Consider the following 12233-nt stretch of genomic DNA (forward strand, 5'->3'; position numbering starts at 1 on the left):
AATATGTAAGAATCATTCCTATTTTTCAAGAAGTCTTTCATGAATTTGAATTAATGTTTTTACAATCTCTTGTAAGTTGTTTTGGCCAATTTTTTTTTAAAATTTTCATGAAAGTCTTCTTGAATTTAAAGATATCTTTCATGAATATTATTGAATATTTCCTGAAACATTATATACGAAGATATAAAGGGCTAATATTATTGAATCCATCCAAGAATATAAGTATCCAAGAATATAAGTGAATCTTTCCTTCTTATAACTACAAAGGGCTAAGGTCGATCGGAGTTTGATCCGTTGAAGGTAAATTTTTTTAAACTACAATTTTTTCCTACTTTTTCATTTTTCTGTCGGGAATAGGTAAGGTTAATATGTTGACCAAAAAATATATTAATATATGCATCTTCTTTTCTTAATATTGTATTTTAAATGTTATTTTAATATTTTTAGATTAGATTATTTTATTTAATTTATATTTTAATTTCTTCTTTGAATTATTTGCGATTTATATATTACCGTGCTTATAATTTTATATTGTTTCTTTAATTATGCCAAATTAATTTTCTTATAATTTCTCAATCTTGATTGGTTGATCATAAACCGTTTTTTTGGCAAACATCATTGTTACCATTATTCATTCAATCCCAAAAGGAGATAGCGAATAGAAACTCATCAACCTAATAGATGGATAAAATACGCTAATTAACCAACAACTTACAACAAACATAGACAGATAGATTGAAAAAACATAAATCGTTCTTGATAGATTCATAGGAGCTTAAAGTCTGTGACATTCTGGTTTCCGGATAAGTTTAAAAGAATTGATTTTGCCACATATGTCATCAAAATGCACTTCTTTTTTCGGTTAAGGATCCTGAGAGAATTTCATAGTGGGTGGCCTTCCTGGAAGTGATTGTCGGAACTGTGCGAGTGAAGACAAAACACAGAAAAAGTTCATTTATTGATTTGTAGGATCGGTAAACAAGTTTTAAAAACCTCCCAGACATAACAAACCGACCATCAAATATGGTTGGGTTCACGGGTCGGGAATAGATGTAGAGCCCACTTAGGAAGGTGGGCTTATAGACTGAAAGTGGACATGGGCTCACTAAGCAAGGTGGTGGTTGAGGTGTTACAGAAACAGATGCTACATCATGGTTTGTCAAAGACACTTGCATGAATACATTGGAAATTTTAACATTAGTTACTATCAAAAGATTTTGTGATGTTAGAAAAAAGCTTTTACTTTCATTGGTTGTATGAGCAAACCATTTTGAGATAGCAAAAAGACGTGAATATTTTCTCTCCACACAGAAGGAGTGCAGAGCCGAGATTTTCTCTATGGTAGAGAAGGTTGGACACAAGGTTATCTCCCCAAAGGAGGAAAGCAGAGCCAAGGTTCTCTCCATGGTGGAGGAGGTTGGACGCAAGGTTCTCTCCATAAGGGATGAGGGCAGAGCTGAAGTTTTCTCCATGGTGAGCATACATTATTGTGATGATACATCATTGGTTAGTATATTATGTAGTATATTTTTTCTTCAAAATGTTTTTTGAGCCAATAATTTAAGTAATTAAATAACTATGCAGAAGTGAAGTAAAATAGTTGGTTTAATGTGTTCATATAGATATTTTCTAGATGGTGATAAAGAATATATTTGCAAAATAGAGTATACTTTTTTAATATATTTGTAAAAATACACTTTTAATAGTAACATACATAAAAGATTTGTTAAATAAAAATAACATAACAAAAATAAAATTTATAAATAACATACAACAAATTTTAATATATTTTTGTTAAATTAAATTTAATTTATAAAACTTTAAACCCACACATTGGGCGGATTCTCATCTAGTTTTTTATTTAAATGACGGAGTATTACAAAAAAAAAAACCATTATGAAAAAATAATGAAACTCCAAAATCTAGACATAATCGCATAAAAATATATTTCACCCGTGAAATATGTTAACATGTGGAGAAAGTATATATAAAATGTTACAATTTATTGCAATATGTGTTTTTTGTGTGTTTTAAAGATCAAATTTATATTTATAGTTTGTCGAATAATTATAACAATTTTGCATAATCTAATAATTATTGATTTTAAATATCTCATGATTTTTTGGGTAATAAGTTTATTTATAATGATAAGAGTTATGTCTTAATACTTTTAATAGCAAACATAAGTATATACAATTAGAACGTATATTCTTTTTCAGTTATCAATATTTTCATTTTTGATCAATAATCACACTAAATATTGAGTTTAATTAGTTTATATACTAAGATATATATAAATAATCACATATCACGATATCCACTCATCTGTTGTCATTTCTATATTTATGTATAAATATATATAAATCTATATTTATTGTAAATGAAATTTTCTGTTAATGAGTTGGAGATAATTCAAGAGTAATATATTCCTCCTTATAATCAATTATAATAACTATTGAAAACCTGTTGTTAAATTACTATGGTAATAATACTAACAAAAAAAAACATTTCGTTTTATGTTAATAAGTTATATATATCTTCTTTACTTTTATTAATTGATATGTTTTTATAACCTTTTAAAAAGTATTTTACATAAACAATGGCGACTAAAGGCGATTTTAGGGTTTCGAATAGTGAGCAAGATGCAACTATGGAGGATATTGATGAGAAGGACCGCCCACCAGGTGATCCGCTGGATGCTCTGGGGACTTGGGTCCAGAAAGTGGTGGGAACAAATGTTGGTAGGAGGCTGGTACCAGAGGTGGTGGTTGATGCGGCGTTTGTGGCGGAGAGTGTGTCGTTAGCGTTCCCGGATGGAGAGGATGGTGAACCAGTGGTCACTATAGGGAAGGAGGTGTTGGATGCTATGAATAGCTTGTGGCGGAACTGTATGATTGCCAAGGTACTCGGTCGAAATGTCCCGATCTCGATGCTTGGCCGACGGCTGCGAGAGTTATGGAAGCCGGCTGGTACACTGAATATTGTGGATCTGCCTAGACACTTTTACATGGTGCAGTTTGGAAACGAGGAAGAGTACCTCGCAGCTTTGACTGGTGGGCCTTGGAGAGTCTTTGGGAGCTATGTTCTAGTGCAAGCTTGGTCGTTGGAGTTTGATCCGTTGAAAGATAAGATTGCCACAACACCGGTGTGGTTGATGTTGGCGAATCTACCGTTTAATTTTTATCATAATGAGATCCTAGTGAGGATGACTAGAGGCCTGGGGAATCCTATTAGGGTTGATCGAACAACCTTGAATGTGGAGAGAGCAAGGTTCGCTAGAGTTTTGTGGAGGTTAATTTGAAACGATCACTTAAAGGCACTATCATGGTAAATGGTGAATGTTACTTTGTGGCTTATGAGGGGTTATTGGAGATCTGTGCAGGATGTGGTTTGTATGGACATCTAATTCACTCGTGTCCCAGTAGAGTCCATGATCGGGAAGTGACTCCCATGGACATCTAATTCTCTCTCCTATGTCGTCAGTAGTGGTAGGTAGAGCGACGGAAAATGCACCTGCCCAAGCGGGGGATGGGTTTATTGAGGTGAGACACCGGGGGAAGACGTCAGAACCCTCACGGTAAACCAACCCGTTGGCGGTTATGGGGGAAACGTGAATAAAGGAAACCACCACCGTGATTCTCGGAGAGAGAATAATCCCGCAAATATCGCAGTCTCGAATAGTTTTGGTAGGTTAGCTGTTGATTTGGCAACCCCGGTAGAAAAGGAAAGAAGAATCATTCATGGAGCGAATAAGGAGAATGTTGATTATTCAAATCAGATTCAGGAAGGAAAGAGTGGTACTCAAGCGAGAAAAGTGGTTTTTGGGGCCACTCTGGACAATGGAGCTATTGGGCCTCATCAGGGAAGTTTAGGACAGAGGAAGCCCAACGTAAGGGGCAGATGAAGCACACGTTGCGGCCCAAAATGACTAAGGTTAATCGGCCTGTTAAGGGATTAATTTTTGGTCCAACAAAAGGTGAAACAGAGTTTACGGTGAATGGCAAGCGACCCCAAGTTGAAAAGGAGGCTCTAGAGAGTCCTGGTGGTGGTTTTGCTCGGATTCAGTCCAGTAGTACGGAGTTGATCCGGGAGAATGAATTGGGGGAGGATTCTGAGCAGTCAGGGAGTAGCGGTGATCATGCGATGGTGGACCTTGGCTGTAAAGCGATGGTTCGACGACGGATGGTGGGTTGCAATAACAAGTTGCCCCAGTGGTTCTTACTTTGTTGGAGGTAATCATCATGAATTGTATATTCTGGAATTGCCGGGGGCAAATATACCCAACTTTCGAGGGTTGATTCGTTATCTGTTGAAGAAGTTCAGTACGGATATTCTTGCTTTATTTGAAACTCACGCAGGAGGTGAGGGAGCAAGTCGTATTTGTCAGGTCTAGGGTTTGATCACTTGTTTCGGGTGGATGTTGAAGGCCAAAGTGGAGGGGGGGGGGGGGGGTTGTGGCTCTTACGGAGGTCGAATGTGGGTAATGTTGTGATTATGGAGGCGTAGGATCAGTACATTTATGTTAAGTGGGAAAATGGTTTGGATGTTTTGAACGTTATTGTAGTTTATGCGACCCCTTCAGTTAATCGGAGGAGTGGATTATGGGATAAGCTTCATCAGGTTATACAAGGTATTGATGGACCATTGGTGGTGGGTGGAGACTTCAATACTATTGTTCGTATTGATGAGAGAACTCGAGGGAATGGGAGATTATCCGCAGATTCATTAGCATTCGAAGAATGGATTAATGAAGAATCCTTAATTGACATGGGTTAGAGCAGTAACAATTTTACTTGGCAGAGAGGTCGGGAACATAGGTTTTTTGTTGCCAAAAGGTTAGATCGTGTACTATGTTGTGCTCAAGCTCGGTTGAAGTGGCTAGAGGCGTCGGTCACTCATCTCCCCTTTTTGGCATCTGATCATACGCCCCTGCGTCTTCAAGTGAGCTTGAAGTATGTCGGGATCCCCGTCGACGTCCTTTCAGATTTGAGGCTGCTTGGTTGGTGCATACTGGTTTTAAGGAGCTTTTAGTGTCGTCTTGGAGAAGTGACATGACAACTCCGGTGGCATTGAATTCCCTGCGGGTTGCTTTGAAAAAGTGGAATAAAGAAGTTTTTGGGGATGTGAATAGACGAAAGGAAGAGTTGTTGGGTGAGGTTCAGCGAGTGCAGGATGAGTTAGATCAGCACCAATTTGATGGGTTGCTACAAAGAGAGGATGCTCTTATTAAAGAACTGGATCAGATACTAGAGCATGAGAAGACTCTCTAATTGAGTATTTATAATATAATAGTAGTGCAGGAGACAGTGCACTCTATGAAGCGAAAGAAAGGGAGAAAGGGGTGAATGTTACTTAAGTTGTATTTGGAGAAAACTTATGACCATATTCGATGAGATTTCCTGGAGGATATACTTTTAGCTGCTGGTTTGTCAGATGTGTGGATTCGCTGGGTTCTTATGTTTGAGTTTTCAAGTTGAAATTCAATATATAGATTTTGGAGTTTACCGTATCATCCTGATTTTATGTTTAATCTATAGATATAAATTTATACAATTTTATAAGTTCATGTAGAAAAAGTAAACTATTTTCTCTTTAATTTTTGTTTGTAAAAAACTCATTATTTTTTCGGTTCCATGTTCTAACGGAATACATAACTTCCAAAACAAAATACCCACTCCTAGTATGAATACAAGTTTCTTTGAATATCTAACTTATATCTGGTGGTATCAGTTCAACCTCAAGTTATACGTTTAATCATATGGAACCAAGGATTAAACAAACGATTAAAATTTGAAAGTCTTATCTACATCCTCATAACCAATCATAAAAATTGATAGTATATCTTTAATTTGGTATATTATATTTACCACACTAACTATTTCGAAACGCAAAATGATATATCATTCTTTTTCCAACCAAAAATGCCAGAACGGTGTTCATGACCATACATATTTTATAATCTAACACAACAAAGCTAAAAAATTATATTTTATGTATGTTCATGACCATACAAAAAAATACAAAAACTATGTTTTTCAACAAAACTAACATCGAAATTCAAGTTGTGCGTTTAGCACAAACAAACAACAACAACAACCAAAATTGAATGGTAAAAATGGAATAGATGTATACCGAAAGGCTACAACTGAATTTTGACATCAATCAAAAAGAAAAGTGTGATTAAAACAAAAGGCATAGAACAGAATAAAGAAATACACATTGCATTCTAACTAAATACACCAATCATTCGATAGAGTTCCAAGCGCAAAGACTAAGAGACCAAAAGATAGGCACTAGTGTTGTAAAAAGATCAAGGCAGAGAGTACAACAAGTGGTAAAAACTAACATAATAATCATACAAGTGTATGATGCAAATTTTGAGAATGTCAGTTAACATGTTTGTACCGATCACCAAGGATTGAGAACATAACACGAAACAAATCCATTCATGATTTAACAAAAATACTGTCATAATCTGCACGAGTCTCAACTATGTTCATCTATTTCGTAAAACAAGAGAATTTATGACATTTTCAGTTAGTGTATAGATATAGTAAACACTCAAGCCAAGGGGTATAAATTATAGAATCTAACACAATATTCATTAGAGTATAATGCGGAATTCCATAATCTGGTTTCACATGCTTACAACAATCACCAAGGGTTTAGAGCATAACGCAAAACAAAGACATTCGAGATTAATATTATTACCATAGTTCAGTTAGTGTATAGATATAATAAATGCAGAATTCCAGTTTCACATGCTTAGAACAACTACCAAGGGTTTAGAGCATAATGCAAAACAAAGACATTCGAGATTCAATAATATTATTACCATAATGTGCAGTACTATCACAGACATTTAAAAATAAGTAACTACAGTAGATCCCAAGATGCATCTATTTCATTAAATGAAAAAAGTTATTTATACATACAAACACCAAAACAGAGATATTAAGTATTTTCAACACAGAAGATAATGTTTCCAAAGCCAAAGTAAAATCAACCTTTACTCAGTGGATGATGCAAAATCCTAGGATGTCATTCACATGTTTAAAACAATCACCAAAGTTTTAGAGCACAAGGAAAGAAAATACTTTCAAGGTTCAAGGAACACAAACACAATCTACATAAGTTAATCTAGGAGAGACTCTACATCCACTATATAGAATAAGAGAGCTTATGATACACAAGCACTGAAACATAGAGAATAGTAAATCAAAATACACAATGTGTTCATCTAGAAACGCTAGCAATTTTTATGATTTTCAAACTGAAAATAATAACTAGTCTCTCGAATTGGAATCTGTTCCCAACTGCGTCATCATTAAGGGTTGGTTGATAAAAGCACCATAAACTACCACTTTGGAGTTCAGGATGATGTATGTGTCTTTCACTTGTGATTTTCATATACTAATTACAAACAAGTTTGGAAAGCACTTAAACAAAAATAAAAAGGTTTGAAAGCATATATACCTATCAAAAGTCTTGACAATCTGAACACCGTAACTTGAGAAGCACATACCTGAAAGGAAAAGAAAAAAGAATTTGTTAGTCTTCATTTTATGTGAATGTATATACTTACCTCGTTGGGCTAAACTTCTTTAAGCTGTACGTTGGTCCAATTTCTGGTCATTTTTACCATCAAACAAGTCACAATCTTGTCTTAAGATTTCTTTAGTCCGCTCAATCCAACATATCGCAACTCATTTCCTTACATGCATGCCCTACCCTTCCAATGTCTTTTGACTCCTTTGTCTTATGGTTTTTCCAAGCCAATGGTACCAATCAGAGCTCTTTGGTTCTTTTATGTCTTTGTCTTAGGAATCATTAAGCCGCAAGGTCAGTAATTCATGTCTTATGGTTTTTATCAGCCGAGGGTACCAAACTTTGAGAACTCTTTGGTTCTATGTCTTTTGTCTTAAGACTTATTTAGCCTACAAAACGCAACCTCTTTTCCAATTCCCAACATGCATGCACTACCAAGCCAACAGTTCACGATTTTGCTCGGGACAATGTCCCCAAAATAGAATCTGGCAGAACACTATTAGATTAATGTCTGTCAATGATCTGTTTTGGGTTTAAAAAGAAAACAAAAACAAACATCAAAACTTAAAAGCCCCAAAACTAAGAATCCGCATACCAAGTAACCAAAACCAAAAACGGATCTGAGTTTATTTAAGTAAAAAACCAAAGGAGTAACCAAGAACACAAAAACAAAAACCAAGAATCCGCAGACCAAGTAACCAAGAACAAAAAAAACAAAACAAAAATTCTTGATTCTAAAATCAGAGTGATACAAAAGTCAATTGCTTAAATAAAATAAAAACAATAAATCCGAACAGAAGTGGACTGATCAATTGTACCCCATTTGATTTCAGTCGTCAAAATCTTGAAAACACAAAAAAAATAACAAAAAGGAAGGAATTTACCTTGTTCATGTGCACACAAAAAAACAAGTAAGAAAAGGAGCAGGAACAACTGGTACCTTAGTGCTCATCTCTCATCTTGACTCCTCCACTTGCGGTCTCAAAACCTGCAAGAACATGATAAATAAATCAAAAATGAAAAAAGAGACAAATCCTAGTGACTGAAAAATGCTTTTCCTTCAAACAGAGAGCTAAGCTTGTTAGCCCCATTACGTGCTTTACAAATCATTGTATCATGATTCAAAGAACCTGATTTAGTGTCATCTCTATATTCAGAATTATGATCATACACAATGGACAAGTTCATCTCTATAAAATATTAACTATCTTGGTGATGATGATACAACGCAAGCAAAGCCATATAATAATCCCTGCTAAAGAATAGAATTCTCACTAAGTGAAAAAACAGTTCAATAAGCTCCGTAGTAGTACAGAATCAAATCAATTGGCACAAAAAAAAAAATGACACATTAATAAATATTGTGAAGATAATAGCCCCAGCCCCAAGATCAGGCAAATAAGAACGTTTAGCTACTTTATTTGTATCCTGGGATCTCTTTCGGAGTCATATAATGAAGTTTTAAATAGGAAAATGTAGGAGAACAATGACAATTAACTAATACACATTCTAAACCAAGCAAAGCTTAAGAGACTAGTCATAACCAATGGTGATATTACCTGCTCAAAATATGGAACTGCCTCTGTCGCTGATTTATTGTTGAATGAAATGATGGCATTAACCTTTCAGAAGAGATATAACATATTTGTCACACTTGCTTAGAATTAAGACAAATAAAAAGGTAACCTAACCTTTGGTATCTTGGTGATCTAATCTTTGCTGATTTTACTGATATTGAAAATTTTAGCTCACAAGTAACCTAACCTTTGGTATCTTCTCAGCAAAATAACTTCCGGTCAAAACTTGTAACAGTGCACCATTACTGTATAAAAAGTTCACAGTAGTAAGCATTCAGGACATAGAAAATTCATAGGGTTGAGCAAAAAAAAAAAAAAAATCACATATAGAATAAGCGAACACATTGAATTGAGGAGAGAAGAGAAAAAGTTTTTTCCCACCTGTGACCAACTGAGAAAAGAGGAAGGTCAGCTAGATCTTGAGGCTTCAAATTTGAAGTTGGAATTCCAGATGAGACAATCGTGTCCAAGCAGGAATTGAACCTCTCATAAACCTGCTTAGCAGCTTGTTCATGATCAAATGTAACATTGTACGGCACTGATACTATTAAATACCCTTCCTTTGCCAGTAGCTACTTGAGGTAACTACAAATCATACAGACACAAATGAACATTTTTTGAGTTTTAGAACCAATCATTTACACATGTATGAAACCAACACAAGCAATTTTCCAAATACTTGGAAAGAAATAAGCTGATCCAGTCACAAGAGAGATGAGACCATGACTAAATACCCCCACTACCAAATTCCCAGACTAGCCGATGTGGACTATACTAATTAGATAACAAAATGTTTGCCGATGATAGATGTATGACCAAATCGCATGAGCTCATCGTCACCATATCAATGTGATATGCAAAAACACAGTCCTGTGTTCAAAGTTAAAAATCAAATTAAGCCACCTATACGTTGAGGAATGTCAAAGATTAACAAAAAGAAGTTACTTCGATCTCATATGCACTTCATGACCAAAACTCAGCAAATCCATGGAATTATAGAAAGCCATAATCTACAATTACAAAAGCTTTATTCATCATCATCCTAAGCGAGGATCAGAGGAAGAAATCTAACCATGAGGAGGAAGAAGAAACCAAGCCGCCGATTAAATAGTTTCGTGCCGAATCAAACCAAACAGAACAAACAAACCCTAGATCTGTACAACATAAGAACAATTAGTCAATTTGAAAACCCTAAAAATAAAAATAAAAAACACGAAGAGAGGATCAGAGGAATGAACCTTAATTACCAAATAATCACGACGGAGAAGAATCCCAGCCGAATAAACTAGTCGTGTGCCTGAATTAACCGAACAGATATGTACAACACAAGAACGATTAGAAAATTCAGAAACCCTAAAAAAACACACACGCAGAGGATCGGAGGAAGAACCTTACCAAATCACCATGAGGAAAAAGAAGCCCAGTCGATTGTAATGGTTTCATCCCTGAATCATATAAAAATCAAATCCCAAAATCAATATAAGAACGATTACACAAAAAATTTATACAAATCCTGAAAACAAATTAGCGATACAGATTGAAATACATACTAATCATAAGATTACTCAACGTGAATCTCCTCAGCAGTCGTCGAATCGAAGCATTCTTCATGCGAAAACCACGAAGCGAGAAAAAAAATTGGGAGAAAAAGAAAAATAAAAGCATTTCTTTAACCCTGATATCGATATGTATGTATGTATGTATGTATATCGCCGACATAACGCGTTTCTTTAACGGTTATTTTTGTACATGGATCGACCGTTGATTCATCATATATTTTAATCTAACGATTCTGCATTTTTCGCGATCAAAAATGATATAGTATTTCTTTTCAATAGTTGGCAATATAAACAAACAACAAACACAAAAGCAAAAGCATTTTATCTTAAATGGGTTCATGGTTATCTCGATAGGTTAGATGGATAATAATTATATAAAGAAGGCCCAAGAAGATCCATTAGTTTTAAAATCATAATTTAAACATCTTTCTTTCCTATTTAAAACCTGTATGTAAAGATAATTATGCCTGAAATCATTTTAAATCAATTGTCTTTCATATGTGCCTATTTTAGAGACTTTTCGCATAAAAGGTACATAGACATTACTAATTAGTACTAAACTTAGATTATTAAACAATAACTTTTGAAGTTGAAACTAAATTACGGCTTTATGAAAATAATTTTAAAAAACAAAATAGGGCCTCAGTTGTATTTCGCTTTAGGCCTCATTTTAGTCTCTATGTTTCTTATATATATGTAACTAGTTTATAAAGAAAAATAATTTTTTGAAGTAGTTGCAGAAAAAAAAAAATCATTGCACTTTACAACTTTCATATTGACTACGCAAATGTGTGATCATAATTAAATATAATTCATTGTCTCTGTTTCGAAATTAAGTGACAAAAAAAATCGTGCAGCAAAAAAAAAGTTGAGGTTTACGTCGGTGGCTTCTCAACCTTCAATGAGCTTCAGATCTTCTAAATCTCCAAGAGAATATCAATATTAGTCTTCTTGGTGCAAGTTATACATTGGTGCTGAGGTATTTTACGAAAAATTCTTAGATTCATCCTCAACCAATCAAATTACAGCAATATATCATGCCATATCATATTTTAAAAATAAATAAAAATTAAAATAAAAGATAAAACATTGTATTATTTCAAAGAGATTAATTAATCTAAAAACAACGTAGTTTTGCTAACGTGTGGAAATATCATGTAACTTAAAAGTTTGACTAGGGAGTTTCCCGCACACTTGTGCGGGGCAAAACTTTTTTAAAACAATTATTGTCTAAACTTTTTTATGATCAAATATAACACTAATTCAATTCTTTTATACGCGTGTATGGGCAGATATATTTTTAAATAATAGCTCAACTAATTTAACAAACCAAAAAGTAAATTAATTATAAGACTAAAAAGAATTCCAACAAAAATGTAAATAGAAAATAATTAACCAAAAGAGCAGCTGTAATTTAATCTTCAATAATAAGGAACGGAAATAATTTTTCTAATATAAACATAAAGTAATATAGTTAGGGGAGTTACCCGCGAGCATTCGTGACCAAATGTAATTAACAAAAATAATTTAAAATATTTGTAGGTTAGCA

General features: G+C 34.3%; 1 protein-coding gene and 1 long non-coding RNA gene across 6 annotated transcripts; one reads left to right on the forward strand and one right to left on the reverse strand.

Annotated features, from left to right (window-relative positions):
* Window positions 1-2599: 2599 nt before the first annotated feature.
* Window positions 2600-3904, forward strand: LOC147928311 (uncharacterized). The gene is made up of 2 exons (XM_087486089.1): window positions 2600-3270; window positions 3568-3904. Exons 1-2 carry the CDS (start codon window positions 2600-2602, stop codon window positions 3902-3904), a joined length of 1008 nt encoding a protein of 335 aa, XP_087342215.1.
* A 1974-nt stretch (window positions 3905-5878) lies between these two features.
* On the reverse strand, window positions 5879-10827 carry LOC104741858 (uncharacterized). Of its 5 annotated transcripts, none has more exons than XR_760391.3 (10): window positions 10676-10827; window positions 10521-10570; window positions 10364-10422; window positions 10198-10279; window positions 9507-9710; window positions 9313-9370; window positions 9108-9170; window positions 8489-8536; window positions 7643-8033; window positions 5879-7525 (listed from the first exon to the last, which is right to left on the reverse strand). It is a non-coding gene; the product is annotated as an uncharacterized LOC104741858 (long non-coding RNA). The 5 variants fall into 5 exon arrangements; XR_760390.3 differs by having other exon boundaries at window positions 6887-7525; window positions 7643-8044; XR_015580779.1 differs by having other exon boundaries at window positions 7308-7525; window positions 7643-8070.
* Between the last annotated feature and the right edge of the window lie 1406 nt (window positions 10828-12233).

Source organism: Camelina sativa, chromosome 14, assembly GCF_030686135.1.
Source record: "Camelina sativa cultivar CO46 ecotype springtype chromosome 14, ASM3068613v1".
NCBI lineage: Eukaryota > Viridiplantae > Streptophyta > Magnoliopsida > Brassicales > Brassicaceae > Camelina > Camelina sativa.